This window comes from Cucumis sativus, chromosome 7, assembly GCF_000004075.3.
Source record: "Cucumis sativus cultivar 9930 chromosome 7, Cucumber_9930_V3, whole genome shotgun sequence".
Taxonomy (NCBI): domain Eukaryota; kingdom Viridiplantae; phylum Streptophyta; class Magnoliopsida; order Cucurbitales; family Cucurbitaceae; genus Cucumis; species Cucumis sativus.
In genome coordinates, this window is record NC_026661.2 from 10,086,639 (window position 1) to 10,111,313 (window position 24,675).

Consider the following 24,675-nt stretch of genomic DNA (forward strand, 5'->3'; position numbering starts at 1 on the left):
ATATCTTTGTAGTAAACATTTCTCTCTATCTCTCAACGGGGTATTATATATTGCAAAGCATGCTTAAGATATCAAAGTCAACTACACAGCCAAAGAATAAGAAGAATAGTAACAATAATCAATAACAATAATAATAATAAGGGACGTTTGTTCCATATAAGGCACTTATGAGTCAAAATTTTCTTTTGAAACACCTCGTGAAAAGCATCATATAATAAGCACATTATTTTGAGGCGAGATTGTCTCTCTCCACCACCCACGACTGGTTATGATTTTTGTGTTTGTGGGAGCGTTATTACTTGAAAGAACAACTATTGTGGAGAGGCCTCATTTGCTCCTCATCGTCGGTTCCAAAATACCGGTCCCCAAACTCACCCATACCAGGCACCACTCGAAAATCTTGATTCAAACCGATCTCAATTTCAGATGTCACAATCTTTATTCTTGGGAAACGTTTGCACACCACATGTACGCCTTGAGGTGCCTAGGGTGAGGAAGAAAGTGACATTTCAATAAGAAAACAAAGAGAAGCATGCTCTTATGTAGAAAGGAATTTCAAAAACACTTTTTAAACTTACTGATATGAGATTGAGAAAGATAATATTAGGCTCTGGAACACCCTTACTTATGAGCAAAGAAATAGCTTGCACTGCCGAGTTTCCTGAAAAGATGTCAAGACTATCAGAATAAATGTGATTGATTAATTCAAATTTTTGTTCCTAGTTCTCACAACCAGCCTAGTGCATGTCACTGGTGACATGAGACTAGTCAATAGCCATGCCAAAGCTTAAAAAAGCAGAAATTTGAGTGAGCAGAGTCGGAAAGAATAATTTGTAAAATCTAGAGATATGAGCTAACACAGAACAACAAACCTGTTCCTAGAATGGGATCCAATAGTAAAACATGCCTATTGGAGATATCCGAGGGTAATTTTTCATAAATTAACTGCACAAAGGTTACAACACAGAAAACATGTCAGTTTACGTGAGCGAATTGCATGCTATTCTTCCTTGGGAACCAAACAGACCAAGAAACCAGGACAAGTGCATACCTGTTGGCCATTGTCACCTTCCCTATGAATGAGAATCTTTCCAATTTTAATGCCTTTACAACATGCCCGTAGAGCATTTTCCATACTCTCGCCACTGAAATAAGTTTAAAATACTCAGCAATGTTATTGACAAGGATCAAGATAAAAACACAATACCTAAGCAAATTAAAGACATCCCTTTTCAGGAATGAAACTAACATTCTTTTTAGTACAAAATGGAGATGAGGGACACAAGACTTCTTAGTCCTCGGGTACATACAGGTGCCAGTTGAGCTAAGCTCTTGTTGGCAGAAAAACTAACATTTTGATAACAAAACAATGGAAGAAAAACTAAACATCAGAAGTATTTGGGATGACGTCTAACCTCCTGATGACAGAGACACCACACAACCTCTTGCAGAAATCAACACCACTGTATACAGATCCTGTGTCCACACCAAAAATTCAGGTTTTGGTAATTCCATAAACATATAAATAAAAAAGATACAACATGACTCAAAAAGGCAAACCCTAATGAAGACAATTGAGTTACTATATTGACTCGAAGAGAAGTTACAAGTACAACAAATTTACATGCAAGTTTTGACTATGCTTTCTGGATAAAGAAAGCAAGGACTTGGTTATTTATTTATATAAATTGATGAGATAAATCCTTTTAACAAAAATATAATTTGTTGGTCCCAACCCAAATGCTCAAGTAAAAGCAGAGAAGAAAAACATGGCAATGCACCTAAATCTTAAAATGAAGCTTTGAAGTTAACTTTTTTTTTTTCACTGAAAAGAAATGTCAGAAGTAAGAATAGGACGAATGCCAGAGAGCAATGATGCAAATCATTCAGATATGATTATTTAAAAACATTAATTAAAAGAATCAAAATGCATTTAAATTTGACAAAAAAACATAGAGTTCAGAGATCAGTGCAAAAAGAGGACAGAAACTAAATGCTTAGATTCCCATCCTTCAACTGATTAATAAATTGGCATTGAATACCAGAAGCCTTGATGACATAAATACATTGATATATCAAGTAAACTGGCTTACCAGTTGGAGTGGTCACCTGCTTTTCTGTGAATGGTAAATGTCCCAGACCATGCTCAACAACCTAAGTCAAGGGTCAGGATGTTAGGACAAGGAATAAAAACCAAACAGAAACTTCTTGGGCAATGCCCTCCAGGAAAGATGACAGCTGATAGAGTAAAGATTTCTACAGGCACTGAACTTACCAGCCGAATCAATCGGTCAGCATAGAACACAAAATCATGCTTTGTAGTTTTAGCATCTCGTATCAATGTATGCATGCCTCGTATCTGGAAGAAAGAAAAAAGGAACCAGTGTTAATACCCAACAGAAAAGATAACCAGAAATGCAAAAAGTAGATATTTAAATAACGTTGAGCATTCTTTAAGAAAATAGCAAAACACACGGCAGACAGTTTGTATACCTGAAAGGTTGACTGGATAACATATAAATTAGGGTATATTTTACAAAGATCGTGCTGACCAAGCTTTGTGCGAATATGTTGTACAATTAAATCAATGGCTACGTGATTATCGCCTCCTCTGGGAATGATGATATCAGCATATTTCTTTGTAGGAAGTATGAAGTCGTCAAAAGCAGGCTTCACAAATTTTGAATACTGAATCAACAGGACAAAAACATTATTATAAAAATAAATAAATAAAAACATAAAAAATTATAAAATCCCTAAACATAAAAAAAGCAACAAAAAAAAAAAAAGGAAAAGAAAAAGAAAAACAAAGCACGATCTAGAAACAGCTGAAAACTTTAAAATAATCGTTTCTAAAGTCATGTTACAATTAAAGTCAAACGAGTGGGAAAGTAAGGCAATTGCGATCAATCCAACATTGTAGATTAATTTCGATGTATTTATTATTTGCATGTGAAGGAAAACCTATGGATTAAACATTAGAAGAACCACTATCCCTGAAAGAAGCAGCCTAGCTATGAATAAAAAAACAACAGTATCAGTACTAAACTTTAGTGAATATAAATGGTAAGAACAAATAACCTGATCGAGTACTGCAGCTATGTCTCTAGCCTTCTCCACAGTATCACGCCTTATCCTTCTTGCCAAACGAACATCAGCATCTGCACTGAAAAGTATAAAATGTGAAGCAATTATTCGATTTAGTAGGTTCAACATTTCCCCAAATTTTGGATGTGCCCTAACAAAATGTCTGGTTTGTGATAGAAAGAAGTGTTATCAAGAATAATTAAAAGAAAACTGAAATGTTTGAAAACAACATGTTGGTTACAGATCTTTTTAAATAAATTATAATAATAAATAAATAATGATTTTACCATACAAATAGTTCTTTGAAAAATTGTAGACTAAATTAAGAAAGTTTAACAGATAGATTAACTCAATTTCCATCCGGACATCTAGTTAGAACTATTTGTATATTTTAAAATTTTAAATATATGCATAAATAATTTTATAGATTATTCTAAGTTATTTTAATATATCCTATTCGTTTAGTTAAAGAAATAGAAACACAATACTTTATACACAAAGAAAATAGAACCATTTGAAAACAAAGAGCATAATTGTACGTGATTATGTTTTCCTCATTCTCTGGAATTAAATCCAACAACTATTTTCACAGTTTTCGCAAATCATAATCCATTACAGTGCATGTTCTTAGTAATGGTAGTACTGAAAATACCAGAAAACCTTCCAAAAACCACAAACTAAGTGAAGCCTTATTGCCTCATTGTTAATGAGAATGGAGATATATTTATCTCACACACCACCTCCACCCATATATACCCCACAAAGGAATATAACCGGCATAAAAAGAAGAAAAAACTTCATTAAAAACCTGATAATCTATAAAACTAGTAATTGTATTGCCTAGAATAATAGCAACACCACCATTCATTGGTAGGGACAAAGCCAAAGGACCTCTATGACATAATTTCAGATAAAAAAGTCTCGAAAGCTACAAAAGAAAAGATAATCATGGCTCAGAAAAATAGAAACAGCACATTCAAAAGTAAGGACAGAGCATAGAGACCTGTATCAACAAATATCTTCATATTCATCAGTTCTCGAACACGAGGGTCATGGAAAACAAGAATGCCTTCCAAAATGATAACATCGGAAGGGTTTACCTGCAAATAAGAATTAGACAGTGAACAAAGAAATAAGGAAATACGATGCCATGACATATATGCAGGATTTATTTGTGAGTGTCACAATAAGAAATTGAATAAACAGTATAATGAAGGTGAAATAGAAAATCTTCCATAAATCAAACAACTCCTCATTCGTTTAATTTTCAATAATAATAATTAAATAAGCACATAAAGTTGATCAGTGTTTTAAAGGTATAAACAAGCCTATCAAGCATCCATCAATTTATAACTTTTACCTATAGTATAGATCTCTTTACTACAAAATTCCATGTACTTTACCTCTCCCATATCACAATCAAGTTATCAAAACCCGAACAGAGTAGAAGAGCAGAATCAAATTCATTGTACAGGCATGTCCTAGTATCCTAAAGATACATGACGGCACCTTGAGAATCTATTTGCACGAAAGTAATGCCAAATCAGAAACTAAAAGAAAGAACTTTCAGCCTGACCAATTCATATGCCTCACACAGACAAAAAGGGGATAGGGAAAACAAATCTACAAGTCAGAAAAGCGCAAGTATAACCAATATTTCAATCACAGCAAAAGAAGGGCAGTTATGTCTGATTGCCATACCCTTCTTGGTGGAAACACGTTATTTTTATAACTCTTGAAGTCATATTTTGGAATATCTACAGGCTCCCCATGCCTCAATTTATCCATTGAACTTAAAAGTTCCTCTGTGTCAAATGCATCTGATAACAAGAAATTTTACATCAGAAAGGAGCATTCCATCAGTTTTTCCACCCCAACCCAGAACACAACTAAAGTATTTGCCAAACTCAAGCAATATATGTAAGTTATAACCTGACCATCAGATACTCCTCAGGGGTTCAGACTATATTATTAAGAGTATGGCTTGAAAAACGTTAACATTTTAATCTTTTCAAATGGAAAAACCTAAAAGCATCTTTATATATTGCATAAAGTATATGATTTTGAATTGTAGCAACTATAAAACTAATGAAACATAGAAAGTTTAAATTTCTATTGATTCGTAAAAACGTATTGGTAGCTTAAAATTCCAGTCTTTATATGACACCAAAATGTTGACGGGAGAATCAGTTGCCACCACAACCTAGTAGTTATCATCAAACGCCAAAAAGATAACTTCAATCTATTAGATATTCTCCTACCCATAGAAATTCAACCATAACACTAGCAAAGCAGAACAATAAGTTAAAAGAAGACATAGTTTAAACAAGGCAGTAACATGAATTGAGTAAAATGGATGACAGGAAGACACAAAATGTTTAAAGGAACAATTAGTAACATCAAATGAAATATCTCATCAAGAGAAATACTACCATCGAGATAAATTTGGAATTATTCAATGGTGTCAGACCTAAGGAATAATACAATTGTTCTAAGATATGAATTATTAATTGAAACATTAAATTAAACTTACCGGGATGGTCAAAGTTGTATTCATGTACTTGCATAAGTTCCTCGGAAGTTAAATTATGATAGAAAGAATCCTATGAAACCAACAAATAATATCTATATCAGTGTCAATGTCAGATACTCATCAGATGAAAATCCTCGCTTGTAATTCTCCTTCATGCTCCATATAGCGAAGTGGAAAAAGGTAGGGGTAGATTAAGTTTTAAAAAAATAAATAAGACATCCATATATAGGAGGTCGGTTAGAATTCAGATTAAGTCCAAACAGTTGATGTTCTCAAACTTTCTTATTTAAGGAAATTCACCTATCATAATATCTCTGATGTTCTTCGCCAGTAAATGAAATTTCCATAGAGAAAAACTACCTGGTTAACAAGAACAACTCGCTGGTCATGAAGTTGATGAATGATCATATCGCAAACTGTTGTCTTTCCAGAGGCCGCACCACCAGCAACCCCTTCAAGATTAAGAAGATTTGTGAGCCATACACATGGAAGATCAAAGAGACCTATTAATTTGAGTATGTTGGGAAATTTTATAGTTATAAAGCACAAAAAAGAATGGCATAAGTGATGCTAAATTAGAATATAATAAAATAGATGAGCAAAAATATTCATCAAAAGGAATTGATTGCCACGCAGACCACCAACATAAAAAACAAATAAAAAATGGCAATTTATTATGGCTGGACCTTTGATGTCATTTTGAGTTTTCTCAATCAGCTAACAAGGGGGAAAGATGAGAAAAAAAAAAGAAGGAAAAGAAAAATAAAAAATAAAAAAAATCATATATCATGTAACTTTAGCTATGAAGTGTTAAAGGATTGATGTTCTTCAAGAAAGGTCTAGATTAAAGTCAATTTTGTAAACTGTTATGATGGGGATAAGTAACCATCCATTACAATTACCTACTAAAAAAATTGAGGACAAATGTCAATTTATTCTTAAATAAACGTCAGGTTCATGCATCTAGCATCTACTCCAACATAAAAAATGAAATCAAGCATGTAACGCTTGAAAGAAAATACTTGCCAATGACAAAAGGTTGTTTGTTAAAATTTTCAGTTTCTGATATCAAGCTCCTTGTATGTCCATTTTGTTGCTTTCTATCCAGAAGACGTCCAGAAAAATGCACGCCAGAGGAGGCTTCTATTAAATCAACGACTGAAGCAGAGCCCATGCCCACGATCTTAACTATAATAGAGAGGAAATTAGCAATGAGTATTACTTATTTAAGAAGAAAAACCATGTAAGCATTTATTCAACAGCATGAAGCCATATATAAATTCATTCATTCTACACCCAATAAAATAAAAACAAACATGCAAAAACTCTCCTCTGAGAGACCTACTAGTCTAAGGGCAAGAAAACCGATCTTAGCATAAATGGCCTCAAAAGATCCAAACACCACAACGATTATTTCAACCCCATCATGTCATCATAGTAACTGAAGCGCTTAAATTCCGTATGCATGCCATCCCCATTAAGAACCGTTAAATTTGATAGCAGACGATTTAGTTTTAACTTCTTCAGTAGATTTAGAGTGTCTTGCAGCTCAACAAACTGCTTAACTCTCTACCATATAATTTCGTATGAAGTCTATAATTTCGTATGAAGTCTAACCAAGAACGGCACTTAACAGTTTACTTAAACAGCATATCATTCAAATAATTGCCGTAAACCAACCAGAATCAAACATCCCATTCGTACAGCAGCAGAACTACAGTCCTAAACCAACACAGAACCACTGTACAGCATTCACATCCAAAGAAGCAGATTCAGATTCACGAGCACTAAAATCAGCAGAATCAACAAATAAAAAACCCGAGTTCCCGCATCTAAGAGTAATCTGTAATAACCCAGCTCGGTCCAACAATCCGCAAAATAATAAGAAGGAATCGAAATGATAAACAGAAGAAAACAAAGAATCAAAGAAGCTTGAAAAAGTTGTCTCACATGGGAGTATGATTACGGTGCAGATCCAATCGAAATCCCGCGGCGATCAGCGAACGAATGCAAATATTATTTTAAGAAATAGATATAGATATTTATATGTTTGTTTATTGCTGTTGGTGATCAAAGAAATCACAAAAAGGAATTGAGATTCGAAGATTCAGTCAAAGTGATGGGGGAGAGGAAGTGAAAAAAAATGCAGTTCGGTCCGAAGAAACCTGCCGACGTCGAGCCGGAAAATATTTGAGAGACGAAGAGAAAGAGAACCGAATAATGAAGAAGAGGTGAGAGAAAAAATGAAGGCTTTTTTGGGTTTTCTTTTTTCTTTTTTCTATTTTTTGATAATTTCTTCTAATTCATAGTGGAGGGGAGGGGTGGGGTGGGGGTGGTGGGTGGTGGGTGTTGGGTGTTGGGTTGGGAGTATATATAAATAGTTGAGTTGAGCCGGAGACGGAGGAGACGGAGACCTTTCAACCCGCGATTCCATTTTACACTCTGTGGGTCCATCCGATCCAATACGCTGATACCTCCATGCCTTTTGGTATCTAACTCTTCTTTCCTAACCAAACCTTCCCTCTTTTATTTTTTTTTTATTTTTCCTATATTTTCTCTCTCGCTTCCTATTTCAAACACTCAAATATCTATATTATATTTCATTTTAAGATTTCCCAATTATATTATATATTTTTAACTTTATTTCAAATCCATGTTTTTAAACTTTTCTTTTTATATATATATATATAGTTTAATCATTTTTTAGTTACCGATTCTTTCTGAATCAATTTAAAGTTTTTTTTTCAAAAAGTAATTTTATTTTACTATTTAAAAACATTTTTCTGGAATTAAATTACACTAAATTATTATATTTCCATAATTACTTTTATTTGTTTGTGTTTTGGGCATAAAGTTTTCTAGTAAATAAATTAAATATTCAACACATATAGAGATGCCAATTGCCACTGTTCTTTTTAAGGTATGAGAAGCTTCTTTCTTTTTCTTCTCAAAAGTAAGATATGAGAATTCAGTATAATTGTTTCACAACTTTTAATTAAAATATCAATATAAATAAAACCTAAATTGAGTTTGATACTTCCTCTCTAACATCAATACTTCTAATATCTCCATATTGTTATCTTCAATTTTCTAACAGAAAAATCATAAAAATCTCATTAACCTTCAAATTTAATGTTATTTTTTAATAAAACCTAGTTAAAATATTTACAAAATGTATCAAAATTTTAAATTTTAAATTTTATCCATCATACATATCCCTAGATTTCTATTGCTATATAAAATTTAAAATTCCGCTCAAATTTAACCTTTACGATAATTCTTCTTTATTATATATATAAATTATTAGAAACAAAACTATTTTTTTCATTGTAACAATCCTAAGAATTGTGATCAAGCCTCTATCTTCTATAAAGGAAATCATATCTTTAAATTAGTTATTTAATTAGATATATCATTTTCTTCTCGAGAGAGTTTTTATTAATAATCGGTTATATATATATATATATATATATATATATATATATATATATATATATATATATATATATATATATTTTATTTTATTTGGTGAAGTTTTAAGACTGATGTAAAATTAAAAGTTTAAACTTCTATTAAATATTTTGTAAGTTAAATGAATTAAGTTCATGTTTGTCAAACAACGAGGGATATTAATGCATGAGTTGATTTGCCAATTAATATCACAATAATGAATATTAATGCAATCCTCTATCAAGATAAACTTCAATTATAAGTATAATTAGATCGCTCTTAATCGTACAATTATCATTATCTTTATCTCAACCTTGAGAGTCAAGCAGTAACGATAACAATAACAACAAGGTTAAAGTGTCAATTTGATAATTTTTCATATGAAACAGTAACAATAGTGGTAGTCGCAACGATAATGATATGATATAATTTTCAAGCACAACTGCATTGTTCAATATGATTTTTTATTATAAATTTAATAGTCGACCCCAAATGTCAAACACAAATAAAATAATAAACATGTGACCTACTATTTTTATTATCCTTACATATTACGTTTTTACTAGAGAATAATTGAAGCCTGAAAATTTTAAACTTGTAATTGAAGGTAATAACATTGTTCTAAAAGTAAAAACAATAAAGTTATATCGTTCAAAATTTGAAATTCGTGTAAAAAAAACACGATTTATAAATTTAAAAAATACTCTTATAGTTGGCACGAATATCTATAAATTTTCAAAAGTTCCTTTTATATATATTTTTTAAATGAAATATAAAAATTATTTTGCCATTTATGTACGCCTCTTCACCTCTTCCACCTCTCCACCCATTCAATTCTCATTCTCTTCCCTACTTCAACCTATGACCTATTAGTTCTCCATTTTGTTTGTTGTTTTTCTCTCCCTATTTCTGCTTCTTGTTAATGGTATAACCTCTTGTTTATTTGAGAAAACCAAATTGATTGTATTTACTTATTTAGAGTTTTAAGATGAGATTTATATGCAAATAAAATATTTAAAAGGGAGTATTTTGGAAAGTTGAATGGGAAATGGTATTTTGAAAAGAAGAGAGACATATATTATATTCTTAATGTAAAGTTGATAGTTTATAGTTTGGAAGGATATTATATAATTTAGGGAATAATAAATGAAAGGTACGGCGGTGCTGAGAAAGAAGTCAGCAGGAATTACGATTCCACCGTGGCACTGAATCGGATGTGGGCCCACCTTTTCTGAATTTCATACCATTCATTTTTTTTCATTTTTTCATTCTAATATTCTATCCTCTTAAATTTATAAAATAAATACTCAATTTTGCTTTTCCCAATAAAATGCTCCTTTTATTTCTCTATCTATTTTTCCTTTTTTTCTCTTCCAATAACACCTTTTTCCTCTATTTTCTGTCAAACCTTTGGTGACCGTCCCTTTTTAAGTTTTAACCATTTATTATTAATTATTGCGTCTTTTAGTTCAACCTACTCTCAATTCTTCCACCTCACTTTCTGCTCTTAATTTTTAAATACAAACATCAGTTTCTGCTCTTATTTTTTAAATATAAAGATCAGAGGCATTCAAAGTTGTATTAAAACTTATTTTTCAAATAAAATTTAAGCCTAGAGGGAGAGCTTCACAGCTCACAGCTCACAGCTCACAGTCAATGCATACACACAAAACATGAAAGGGAACACAAACCACTAAATCCAATCTTTTGCTTCCCACACAAACCATTTACAGTAGTAAATAAAAACCTCACACCTAACAACTTTACTAATTAATCATCTCCACACGATACAAAGTGTTGAGCGTCCGATAAACATAGTAAATATATCAAACAACTTTCTATATATATATATATACATCGATTAATAACATTGGTAAGTTTTCATAAATATAAAAATATTTATAACCATTTAAGACCCTTTGAAATGTTGATATGATTGTTTAGATTTTAAAAAATATGTTCAAACGATGGTAGCCAAATACTCTAGGGGTTTAAACTTCTTTTAATATAAAAAAAATGAATGCCCTAGATATTTGAAGGAGGTTTCTAAGTGATTGATTTAGATATGAAAGCATGATATTTTTGGGTGATATTTTTAGCCTTTCCTTTTAGGTTGGAATCTTTTTTTCTTTCTTTCGTCCTTCTTCCTTTTTGAATAGTCGTGTGTATTATAACTATAAACTTTTGTTTACAAAAGTGGGAATAGAATATTAATTAAGATATAGTTTTGTTTAAGCAATGATGTGTTCATCATTTACATTTATAATCTTACTTTCTATCTAATCTAAATAAATACGGAGGTTTAGATATCAATACCAATATTCACTTCTTTTGGAATTAATTAATTCAAAAAAGCATATTCAACCAACTATCAATCAAATTTCTACAAATGGTGTACATTTTACTCAATTTTAAAATCAAGTAGCTTTTTCCTTGGATTTTAATTTTATTTTCACTTTAAATGAAAAAAACAACATTATCATTCGTTTAGGATATAAAGAGTTAAAGTTTTGTTTTTTCAAAACTACTCTTGACTTAACACAAGTTCTCTCATATGTTGTTATTATTTGAACAAAAATTGTTAATTTTTTGTAATAAAATAATTTTAATTTTTTTAAATAGTTTAAAATTTCTTTTAATATGATAAACAATTTGTTTGAAGTTTTCTTAAATTCGAAAAGAACCAAATTGTAAAACAAATAATTTAGATATCCTCACTTTTTTATATAGAGGCTCTCATGTTTTTATTAGTGTTTCAATTTTTAGCTTGCATCTATTTTCTCACCCACCAAAAATTGAAGTTAAAACATAAAATCAGAAAATCAAAATCTCCTCCTAAAAAATATCAAAATGATAAATTGTCAAATAAAAAATGTATTTAATTATTAACATACCATTTAATTTAATTAAAGTATTTAAGTCTTAAAATCAATTAGTGCTTTATTTTTTTTTTCTTATTATAGTTCATATATCATAATTAAAGTTTATTTATTTCACATATATACATTTTGCCTTCCTCCGATGTGGTGCAGAAACATCGAGAATAAGGTTTACTTATTTCTGACGTTTAGTTAATCGCATTGGGAATAGGGTGATATTCCTGGCGTTTTCGTGATGCGTCGAGAGTTCTTCATCTTTTTAACTTCAATTCTTTACATAATCGAAACAGAAAAGAGAAAGAAAAATGAGAGAGGGAGATCGAGAAGAAGAGGGATTCGGCGCCATCATCGTTGCCATCACCGTCACCGTTGTCGTTGTCGTGGTCGTGGTCGTTGCCGTTGCCGTCGCCATCACCATTGTCGTCACATATTGGTATATATTGGCTTTTGTTTTATTTACATTACAAATTAGGACTTTGAATTAGTTTTTGTTTTATGAATTGGATTTTGAATTATGTTTTGGTTCGAAATTTAGGAATTAGGTGTTTGATTAAGGAATCAATTTTGCATATTTCTGTTTTAGAAATTTTTCATATATGTTTGTTAGGTGATTTCTACTACTAATGGATAATTAGAAGAAATCTAAATGTATGAATAATTTGTTAATCTAATTGTAATGAAATGTGCAAATTAAGTAGGTTAAGAAAATTGTAGGATAAGAAAATTGAAGAGTTTAAGTAAGCTAAATTTGAGAGAAATAGTATAAAATGGTATATTTAAGAAAATCGAGAAATTAATATTGTGTAAAAAAGAAAGAAAAAAGGAAGGAAAGGGAAAGGAGGGTGCTTCGAATTCTATGTTTATTAGTTGATTAAACTGTATTGTTGAGTACTAAATATTATTGTATTTATACATGAGTGGTAAAACAATGACTATCCTACTGATAGATATAGTAGGATATTTGGTTCGTTTGTTTTGGCTATCCTACAGTTATGGTACACTTTTGTAGTTTGAACTTAGCTTCAGCTAAGAGAGACGGTTTGACATAGCTTATTCATTGAGTAATTAAGTTTAGGGTTTGATTGGGATTAGTAATATAGGATTTATGATCAAACATATTTATATTTTAGGTCTTTACCGATGGAAAATAGTTGGATAAAAGTTAGAAATAAGTTATCAGTCGAGTATAGAGAGGGTGTGTCCCAATTTTTAGAGATTGCCAAGTTCCACGTCGATGCTTAAGAACGAATAAGGTGTCCATGTAAGAGATATATGAACTCAAATTGGTACTTATTAGAGGGTGTGGAGTGACATCTATCGACCATCAGAATATCCCCCTCCTATACAGAATGGTTGTATTATGGAGATCTAGTGAACTTAAATAGAGGTATTAAAAGGTTTGATGAAGGAACCAGTAGTAACCATTTTGATGAAGGAACTAGTAGTAACTCTTTTGATGAAGAAATGAAATGTTTGATATGCTTAACGATTTACAAGCTTCGATTGAACACCAAATTGCCTATAAATAGTGACATTTGGTGGAGTTGTAAGATTCACCAACATTGGAGGATTTTCCAAATTACTTGAAAAAAGTGAAAAATTATGAGGCTTTCTTAGTTTTCGTATTTTGGTTGTGTCTCGTTTTTACAACATGTTATCAGCACGAGCTCCGGTCGCCTCCTCTGTCGAAGGTAGGTCCTAACGGTATGTCAGTTTTTCTCCACTCGTTATAATTAATAAAATAAATATTATTTTGCAAATTTAATATATATTAAATTCCTAAATAATTGTTATATTTTATGATAGTATTGTCATGGCAACTCTTACGAAACTAGAATTTATGGCTCTTCACATTAATGGTAGCAATTATTTGCATTGGGTTCTTAATGCTGAAATGCATCTAGACACCATGAATATCAAAAATACAATTAAAGAAGAAAATGCAACGACTAGTCAAGAAAAGGCGAAAGCTATGATTTCCCTTCGTCATCACATTCATGAAGATTTAAAGTCAGAATATCTAACTGTGAAAGATCCTCATACGTTGTGGAATAAATTGAAAGAAAGGTATGGTCATTTAAAATCAGTAAGTGTTTACAAGATTTTAAATCATCTTCCTAGTTGTGGTATGATCATTTATAATTACAAGGTACGAAAGAAAGGTATGATCATTTAAATCCTCATACGTTGTGGAATATTTAACTGTGAAAGTTCATCTTCCTCAAGCTTGTTATGATTGGATACACTTGAGGCTACAGGATTTTAAATCAGTAAGTGATTACAATTCTGAATTATTCAAAATCAGTTCAAAATTGTACTTGTGTGGAGAGAAAATTACCGATATGTACATGTTGAAAAAGACATTTTCTACTTTTTATATCTTGAATATGTTCCTACAGTAGCAATATCGAGAGAAAGATTTTACAAAATATTTTGAACTCATCTCATGTTTTCTTGTTGCCGAACAAAATAACAAGTTGTTGATGAAAAATCATGAATTTCGATCAACTTGAACAATATCATTCCCTGAAGCGAATGTTGTGAATTTTAATCGTGGTCGAGGTAGAGGTTATATAAGAGAAAGAAACAATTACTATTTTGGTGGTGGTCGTTTTGATAATCTAAATTTCAAAATAAACACACAGACCGAAGATCATAAAGGGAAAGCTCGATAAAATAAAATTTCAAAAAGTGATAAAGAAATATGCTATATCATGTGGTATGACTGAGCTTTGGTCACGTATTTGTCATACATCGAAACACTTAGTTGACCTATATCAAGCTTCCATAGAGAAGAAAAAAGGGAACAATGTAGAAGCCAATTGTGCCTATCAAGATAATGATATATACGATCCATCTCTAAGATGGCTAATTTGGACGTGAAAGATTTCTTTGGTACTCCTGAAGAGAAAATCGACACAATTGGTGAAACAACAAGTGTTTCTTTTAACTTAAAAAATATATGGAATAATATTGTTATTTTGTTATCTTTCTTCATATTTTCCTTGTATTAATATACAAATATGTTTTACTTATTGTAATTATTTTCTTTTAAATGAATAAATATGAATAATTTTCATACATGGGGTGATTCAAAAATGAACAAATAAGATCTATGTCTAGCAAACAGTGCAAGCACACACAATACTTACAAATAACAAATATTTTTTCAAACTGACAATGATGAAAGCAAAAGTCAATATAATATCAAGTTCTGAAAACTTGATTAAAGGGTTTGAAAAAACAAATATTATTTTGTTTAGAGGACAAAATTCACAATTGATAACACATTGTTCTCTAGTCAATCAAAGACAAATCTTCTAAGTTTTAAAGATATACATTGCAATGATTACCATATTGAGACGATAGAAAGAATGAAATAGAATATCTTTATATTATATCTACTGTCTCAAATGAAAAATGTATATTAGAAAGGTTGTCTGTACTTTATCTTTTGAATTATATTATACTCATAAAAGTGTAATTGAAATATATGTAACAATGAACATGAAGTTCATGAATCTAGACATATATGCAATTTGACATAATCGATTAGGTCATCCAAAATTCATAATGATGAGGAGAATTATTGAAAATTCACATAGACATCCAATGAATAACCGAAAGATTATTCAATCTAATGAATTATCAAGTGATGTTTGCTCTTAAGGAAAATTAATAATTAGACCATCATTAAGCTAAAGTTGGAAATCAAATCACCTACATTTTTTGAACGAATTCATGGTGATATTCGTGGATAGATTAACCCACCAAGTGGATCATTTAAGTATATTTTATGGTCTTAATAGACACATCTAGCATATGGTCACATATGTGCTTATTATCAGGTCGAAACTTTGCATTTGCAAAATTAATTGTTCAAATAATTAAGTTAATGACATAGTTTCCTGATTATACAATTAAGAACATTCGAGTTGATAATGTCGGTGAATTTACATTCCAAACATTCGATAATTATTGTATGTCTATTGGGATAACTGTTGAACATCATGTAGCTCATTTTCATACACAAAATAGTTTAGCAAAATCATTTATAAAACGTTTACAATTAATTGCTAGACCCTTGCTTATGAGAACTAATCTCCTTACATCGGCATGCTATTTTGCATGTTGCGTCACTTGTGCGTATTAGGCCATCAACTTATTACAAGTACTCGACATTACAATTAACATATGACCATGATCCAAATATTACTCATTTGAAATTTTTTTATGTGTAGTATATGTTCCAATTGATCTACCACAACATACTAAAATGAATCCTCAAAGGAGGCTAGGAATATATGTTAGATTTGATTCCCTATCAATTATTAAATATCTTGAGCCCCAACAAATGATGTATTTACTGCATGATTTGCTGATTGTCATTTTAATGAGACAAAATTTTTAACATTAGAGAGATGAATTAAGAAGTTGGAAAAAGAAGTTACGTGGAATGTATCATTATTGTCTCATTTAAATCATCATACAGATAAGTGTGAACTTGAAGTTAAAAAAATAATTCATTTGCCAAATATAACAAATCAGTTACCAAAAGCATTTGCAGATGCAAAGAAAGTAACTAAAGCACATATAACAGTGGCAAATGTTCCATCAAGATTGAAATCCCTACATAACATGCTATCATTAATGAATCTGGAACACGCTAGAAGTGTGGTAGACTAGTAGGTTCCAAAGATAAAAATCGTCGAAAAAGAAATCGGGTCAATAACTCTATTAAGGATGTGGATGTTCTAGAAAAAATCCAAAAACCGACTTCTAACAAAAATGTCAAAGAAAATAAAACAATTGAGGATAATAATGAGTCTCGATAAACTATGTCATGACAAGAAAAAGATAGAACTGAACTTATGTAGTTGATATCATTTTTGTATATAATGTCGCTCTTGATATTATATCTGAAAATGAAGATCTTGAACCAAAATTTGTTGAAGAATGTCGATAGAGAAAAGACTGGTCTTTGTGGAAAGAAGAAACTAAGGCAGAATTAAATTCACTTTCAGAACGTCAAGTGTTTGGACCAATAGTCCAAACATTAGAATGTGTCAAACCTGTGGGATATAAGTGAGTATTTGTGAGAAAAAGAAATGGAAATAAGAAGATTACAAGATATAAAGCAAGATTAGTTGTAGTAAGAATTTTCACAAAGACTTGTATTGTTTATGAGGAGACATATTTTTTGGTAGTGGATAAAATCACATTAAGATTTTTAATTGACATGACTATGTATGAAAATCAGGACATACATATTATGGATGTAGTCACAACATATTTATATGGATCTCTTGATAATGATATTTATACGAAAGTCCCAGAATAATTTAAGATACCTAAAACATATAAATCAAGTTCATGAGAACTATATTCAATAAAGTTACAGAGGTCATTATATGGATTGAAACAATTAGGACGAATTTAAAACAATTTTCTGAGTGAATATTTGTTAAAAGAAGAATATCAAAATAATCCAATATGTCAATGCGTTTTTTTTTTATTAAAAGAAATCACAGTTAGGATTTGCATTTATAACTGTATATGTTGATGATTTAAATATATTTGGAACTCCTGAAGAGCTTTCAAAGGTAGTAGAATATCTTAAGAAAGAATTCGAGATGAAAGATCTAAAAAAACTGCCTTGATTTACAAATTGAGCGTCTAGCATATGAGATATTTATTCATCAATCAAATTATACATAAAAAGTTTTGAATATACTTTTTATGGATAAAACATATATATTGAACATTCAAATGCAAGTTTGTTCACTATATGTAAATAAAGATATATTTCGACCTCCAGATGATAATGAAAAAGTATCATATCTTAGTGTAATTGGTGCACTTATGTATATTGCTAATAATACAATACCAGAGATTGCATTTTCAGTAAATTTATTAGCTATATACAGTTTCTCTCCAACAAAAAAATATTATAATGAAATTAAACATATATACTTTGTTATCTTCGAGGAACAATTAATATGAGATTATTTTATTCAAATAAATCAAATTCTAACCTAGTTGCTTTTGTAGATTTTGAATATTTATCATAACCACAAAAAACTAGATTTTATTAAACAGGTTATCTATTCACATGTGATCAGTGAAACCACAACTACTATCTTTTGGTGATCAATGAAACAAACCAACAACTACCTCCTCAAAACATGCCAAAATTCTTGCAATTCATTAGACTAGACAAGAATGTATATGATTAAGATCAATAACTCAACACATTCAAGAATCATGTGGCTTTTCTATACTCATGATCTTGTAGAAAATGACAATATCACAGTATAACAAATTTGTTCAAAGGATAACTTCGCAGACTTATTTACAAAATCATTACCTTCCGCAACCTTTGAAAAACTGGTGCACAACATTGGAATTCGATGACTCAGAGATCTGAAACGATGTGTCCACGAGGGAGAGTAAATTTTATTTTTGTAAGTATATGAAATGTGTACTATTTTTTTCTTTGCTAGGATTTTTTTCTATTGAGTTTTTCTCCAATAAGGTTTTAACAAGATATATTTCATATATGTAATGACATCTAAGAGGAGTATTATAAATACAATTAATAGTGATACTCATTAGTGTGCTTAGGGACCATAACCACATGTCAACCCATTTATTATCCAACGCTCATGTATGTGTCAAGTAAACATAGATTTTTAGTGGCCCTGTAACCCATCTTATGTTTGCCAAATTGTCTATAAATAGTAAAGTTTGGTGAAGTTGTAAGATATGTAACGTCCGAGGTTTTCCAAATTATTTGGACAGTGAAAAATGATAAGATTTTCTTAATTCCTTAGTTTATTTATTTATATTTACTTCAGATTTTCAAAAAATTTAAATTTTTAGAAAGATAAGACACCGCGGCTAAGGCGTCCGGGTCATTCATCCACACTAAAAAGGAAAAGAGAAAGAAGAAAGAAAAGAAAATTAGAGTATAGGCCCTAAATAGTAAAACCATTCCTCACCTCCCTTCTATCGCTTTCTTTTCTCCGGCACAGACAAGTACGACCGGCGGCAGGTCTAGGCGGCAGCCCCTCCCCTTCCAGCACCTCTCCGCCAGATTTTCCCACCTTTAACGGCAATCATCAGCGTCTAACCTCGATACGAATACCTCCTGCCCGGCGACCGGAAACCTAATCCCTCGCATCTTCTTCTCCGACCACGTCTCCTACGCTCCAGCCGGCGCTTAGACCAACAACATCGAACATCCACGGCACCGCGGCTTGCACACTAGCGACCCACGATCAGATCTGCTGTGACAGCGACCTCCTCGATTCGTGACGGCCAGGCATATCTTCGCTGATTAACTAGGGTCCGTAATGACCCAGTCGGCCCTAGTTTAGCATTTTCCAATCCATAACGACTTCAAATAAGCAGGATTAAGCGTATTCGGACACCAATCATCCAAGATTCAAGTTGGTTTGGGTAGGATTCAGTGGGTAAGGGCATTTTAAACCCTTTTAAGTGCTGTATTTAAGCTTCAAACCTTTAGAACTATTATGTTTGTAGGCCTCGAAACAACTTTGGATATTTTTTAGCATCGAGTTGTTTTTGTGGACGTTCTCTTGCTCATGATGAACAGTTCCTGTAAATTGTTGTTGGTATTGGTATTGGTATTGATTTATTTTGTTAGATTTAAGTTCAGGAGAATAGCTTTCGAATGTTGACATTGTTTTATTTTGTTAGACTTAAGTTGTTCTAGATGATAAACTGATGTGAGTATTCAAATTTTGTTCGAGGAAGAGTATATAAGAGGAATGGTTTGAGGAAAGAGTTGGTTCAAGTAAGAAGTTTTATGTGGGTATCTTTGGTGTCTAAGAAGTTCATGTTTTCAAAATTAAAAACAAAGATTATTAGACTAGCCTTTTGGTTTGTTCTTCTTCTTCTTTTTGTTTTTTTTCAGAAAATATGTTTATTGAAAACTGAAAATAGATGAAGTTATTTTCATGACCCGTTAGAGTAATTTAAGCTCAACTCAAAAATTAAAGCATGACCTACACGTTCCTATCAACTATCTCTAACAATACTTTCAATTTGCAACATACAAACATTGATGTTGTTATTATTAGTCAGATATTCTTCTGTAACTACAACATCTTGATGATTATTCATGACCTGAAAACTCTTGTCATGTTGTTAGTTTTCTGGGAGGAGGTTTCCTCTACCCCCCTTCACGTAGGTGTTTATACCTTTTAATGTATAATATCCATTCTTTCTTTGTCCTTTCTTATAAAAAAAAGGACTTTGCCATGTTGGAGAAAGAATTGAAAAAGTGCAGTAGAGTTATCTTTGTGGCTTTATTTGTAATCTATTGAGATTCATATTTTTCACTTAGAAACTAGTGGAAGTGACTAGGAAATGACTATGATTAATGACAATACCAACCTTCCATGCGGTGACTGTTTTTGGATTATTTCTTTACAGTTTAGCTAAAAAATATAGTTTGACTCGAAAGGGAAATTCCGTTCCATTAATTTGTAGGGCTCATTGTCTCCCAATTTCTCTGATTTTGTTGACCCTTGTGTTCACTTCAGATTGACAGAGTTGGAGGTAGAGAAATATGCCTCAGAGACACTCAAAAAACAATAATGATCTAGCCTTCTTCACCTATGATGAGAAGCGGAAGCTCGGCTATGGGACACAAAAAGAGAGACTTGGAAAGGACTCGATCAAGCCCTTCGATGTCTGTTGCCTATGCTTAAAACCCTTCATCGACCCCATGTGTTGTCAAAAGGGTCACACATTTTGTAAAGAATGCATTCTTGAGTGCCTTTTGTCTCAGAAGAAAGATAATCAAAGGTATGTTACTCTTACAAGACTTGCATGTTTACATTGGATTGCTCGTTTCTTTTTCTGTTTCCCTCTCCAAATTTGAAATAACTGTTTCAAAATGTGCGGAGTGGAGGGCGAATGGTTTAGATCCAGGTTAACTCATTCCAGTTGGTGTGTGAGGGTTGTGCAGTTCCGATTTCTGTATGTAGTTGGTAGTAATCAAACTATAATAATATTTATTACCTTCTTTGAGTCATTGAGTTGTTTGTTTCAGTTTTCTTTATTGATTCTTCCTTTTATAGGAATTTATGATTGCTTTAGGATTTAAATGATGAAAATTTTATCTTAATTTGTAGTCAATTGAATGTGTGCTTATGGACGGTCTTATGCTGATTCGACTGTTGAACCATCGGCACATAACAAAAACCTAAGCTATATGAATGCCACTTGTTGTAATCCTTCAGTTTTTCCCAGACTTTCTATGTGGGGAAGCTTTCAACAATGCCTTGGAATTTGTAGTCAATTGAATGGGATCGCAATAAGTATCTTTTAAGGAAACGAGATGTCACCGACCACCTGACTTGGCCCAGTGGCCAATTGAAGTCAATACAAATAAAATAGGATTTAGTAGGTTGGGTTCAAGTCATGATGGCTAAGAACAAGTTACCTTAACCACTAAACATAGTATTGTTGGTTGTTATATCGAGCAAGGGGTGTTACTATGTTGCACCTTGACTTTGTATCTATGATGATGTGCGAGAAGTTGATAGATCTATTGTGAATTTTCATTTTCCATAGACCCCTTTATTTCTCTTATATTCCTACCTCTCTAGTTATGAACTAAAGTGTGTGATGCCATAAAAAAATATTGGGTCATATGGCGCTTCCCTGTTCTCTACCCTAATCAAGATATCCTCTGTTTCTTCCCTGACAAATTGATTTGATCACAAAAACTTTGGAGTGTGAAGTGCAATTAGATCCTTTTTTTTTGGTGGGGGGGACCATACTAATATTATCCATTTGAATGATTTGTGGTTTTTCCCAACGTACTAATAAAAATAAGTATCCAGCTCCGCTTGGAAAGCTCAATTTGGAATTTTATCTATTCAGTGTAATGAAGATTAGAGATGGTTTTGTGAAATGTGCAGGTTGTATGTAGTATGTAGTATGTAGTATGTTCCTTAACGGCTTCTGTTTTTTCTGAGGTTATAGTGAAAGCTAATGAACAAAGAATCATGAATGTAGTAAAAAATGTTCTAGTATTGATTAACTAATGTGTTGTGAATCAGTTAAACAATCAGTTGTCGACTTTGTGCCTTTTCATTGATATAATATAAATATTGGACACACTAATGTAATAGGCGATTGAAACATTGTAAGAAGTGCAAATTGTAAATGTGTCTTCTGTTTCTAGTACTAAGCAGTATACAGTACATGGTTTGATTCATCTGTTAATAATGATCCTCACCATACCCTTCTCTGCTGTCATGAACTTGTTTTGTTGCTCTGCAGGAAGCTTGCTGCATATACTGCTCAGCAGAAGCAAGAGAAGGAAGAAGCAGAAGAGAAACTGATGCAACAGAAAGTTAGGGAGCTTGATGCATTTGATCAGCAAAATCATGGTGCTGTACCACAATACAATGATCGAAACCAGAATCAGGATAAAAATGGTTTCCATGGGGCAAATAGTGTGAAGGTTACATCTTACGAAGAAGAAGCACTTCGGACCATGAAGGCATTTTGGCTGCCTTCAGCCACACCAGAAGCTCCTGTTAAAGCAGGAGCCCCTCCAAGCAGTACATTTTGTCCAGAAGGCAACGAGAAACTTAAGCTAAAGTCCCTTTTCTCAATACATTTCACAGAGGACAATAGCGAGAAGAAGAAATCAAAATCATACGACGTTACATACATATGCCCTAGTTGTAAGGTTACTCTAACAAATACAATGGCTCTTGTGGCGCTAGGGACATGTGGCCATGTCTTCTGTAAGAAATGTGCTGATAAGTTTATGGCTGTGGACAAAGTTTGCCTTGTCTGCAACAAAGGATGTAAAGTAAGGAATTTGGTGAATTTAGAGAAAGGAGGCACCGGGTTTGCTGGCCATGGAGATGCACTTGAAGCAAGAGACTTCAAGCATTTGGGAAGCGGTTCTGGTTTGGGGCTGGTAAGGCCTGCCATGAAGACTTGAGAGCAAGTCTTTGATTAGGAAACTAGAACCAACTTGCCCTAGCTACTTCATGATTGTGATTTTCTTCCATAAATCCTATCTTACTTTCTTATTTTCTTAACTAATTAGTGTGTGGTCTTGTAAAATGGAAATATCAATATTGAATCTTTGCGTTCTTTATGAAAAAAAAGAAGTTTTTGTTGCTTTTAAATTGTGATTTATCAACAATATTCTTCAAAATTAGAATAACCAAAGCTTGGAGGCTTTCTTATATGCTTCTAGGTCTGTCTTGTTATCAATGGGTTGCAATGCTGGGCGTCAAGATTGTTCATTTCTGTGAGTAGATGTTTTGCTATGAACTACGAATGTTAATGGTATCTTGAGTGGGTTTAGGACGGATTGCAATGAAAGTTTTGGAAAGGTCAAACAGTTGGTGGGTCTAAGAGTGATTTTATAACATTGGCTTCATTTTGAGAATGTGGCTGGAACCCCTCCTCTTTAAGTCTCACCAGAAAGCTTTGGTCAGTAGAATTAAGAAACAAAGGACTTTGGAGAAGATCAAGGTGATTGATTGATGTGTGTGGGGTGGGGGGGGGGGGGGGGTGAGTTTAAGTCGGAGTTCCTTCCTTCTTTCACAAGGTGGTGAGTGGTAGAAGAAAAGCAAAGAACTCCATTGGCCTTTGATAAAAGAGGAGTTGGAGGGGGAGGTTATCTCTTTGGTCTAGAAGTTCACCCTACTTTTTCTTCTCTTTTCATACTATTTGGTTAGAGCACTCTCTGTGAGAGGAAAGTGAAGATTTGATAGTCTTCTTTTACTTTACATGAGATTAAAATCGTTTTTAGAAGTGATAGGTTAAAGTCTTTAGTTTGATGGCTTCTCTACAAGACCTTTATTTATTTATTATTATTATTATTGCAATTATAATGAATATTGTTTTGTTTCATTTAGAAGGAGAAGGCTAAAATGATAGCTTTTAAGCCTAATAGTCTCATCATCGTCGGTGTTAGAAAAATTTCAATTTCAATTTATATCCATGGACTTTGGGGTTTGTAAACTTTAAACTGATAATTATATCAATTTAAACATTAAAGTTCTATAAGTATAGAACTTGAATTTATATAAATATATCAATTTAAACTCTTAATTATATTTTACTTAGACAATTATGAAAGTTGAAGTTTAAATTGGTTCTTGTATGAAAATTCAGGATTTAAATGAATGCATTTATGAAAGTTTAAGGTTTACATATATACAACTCCTAAGTTCAGATACAAATCAGTATTTGCCTTTAAAATTTTTGCCTTTAAAATTTTGGTTGAAGTATTGTCCAATGAATTGATAGACCTTTGAAGATCTTTGTGTTGGAAGAGAGTGTCTTTCTTTTTTCTTTTTGTAGAGCCCCTGAAGCATTGAGAATTACACATAATATAAAAATGACAATAATGTGGAAAAGGGTATGACCTTGTGGACTTGGCTTAGATAGGGTTTTTGTGTACAAATGGATGTTGACTATGAAGTTTTATGAGATGCTTCAACTATTCTTTCCTCATTAATGGAACCTTAGGGATAAGGTCTCTTAGAGCCAAAACTTTGTGGAGTCCCAACCATTTAGAGGGATTTTCTTTCCTGCAAATCATTTTTCTTGGAGTTAAGTTTCATCTCTGTCTATAAATTTAAAGATCAGATGTCAAGAATTAATATTAAAGGTTGTCTAAGTTTAGAAGTAAAAGTAGTTGCATCCAATGAAGTA

At 32.1% G+C, this 24,675-nt stretch overlaps 2 protein-coding genes across 3 annotated transcripts; one reads left to right on the forward strand and one right to left on the reverse strand.

The window, feature by feature from the left end:
* Positions 1–97: 97 nt before the first annotated feature.
* On the reverse strand, positions 98–7,968 carry LOC101219714 (uridine kinase-like protein 3). 2 transcript variants are annotated; one of them, XM_031888751.1, is made up of 15 exons: positions 7,571–7,968; positions 6,647–6,803; positions 5,981–6,072; positions 5,621–5,690; positions 4,789–4,907; positions 4,091–4,187; positions 3,082–3,161; positions 2,494–2,688; positions 2,276–2,359; positions 2,094–2,154; positions 1,416–1,476; positions 1,052–1,145; positions 873–945; positions 579–661; positions 98–484 (listed from the first exon to the last, which is right to left on the reverse strand). In XM_031888751.1, the coding sequence occupies exons 2-15, from the start codon at positions 6,792–6,794 to the stop codon at positions 296–298; spliced, it is 1,446 nt and encodes a 481-aa protein (XP_031744611.1). In that variant the 5' UTR covers positions 6,795–6,803; positions 7,571–7,968; the 3' UTR covers positions 98–295. The 2 variants fall into 2 exon arrangements, with proteins under 2 accessions (XP_031744611.1, XP_011658953.1); XM_011660651.2 differs by having other exon boundaries at positions 6,647–6,808.
* A 10,888-nt stretch (positions 7,969–18,856) lies between these two features.
* Positions 18,857–23,197, forward strand: LOC101219956 (E3 ubiquitin-protein ligase CSU1). The gene is made up of 3 exons (XM_004139725.3): positions 18,857–19,424; positions 20,520–20,784; positions 22,270–23,197. The coding sequence occupies exons 2-3, from the start codon at positions 20,546–20,548 to the stop codon at positions 22,943–22,945; spliced, it is 915 nt and encodes a 304-aa protein (XP_004139773.1). The 5' UTR covers positions 18,857–19,424; positions 20,520–20,545; the 3' UTR covers positions 22,946–23,197.
* The last annotated feature ends 1,478 nt before the right edge of the window (positions 23,198–24,675 follow it).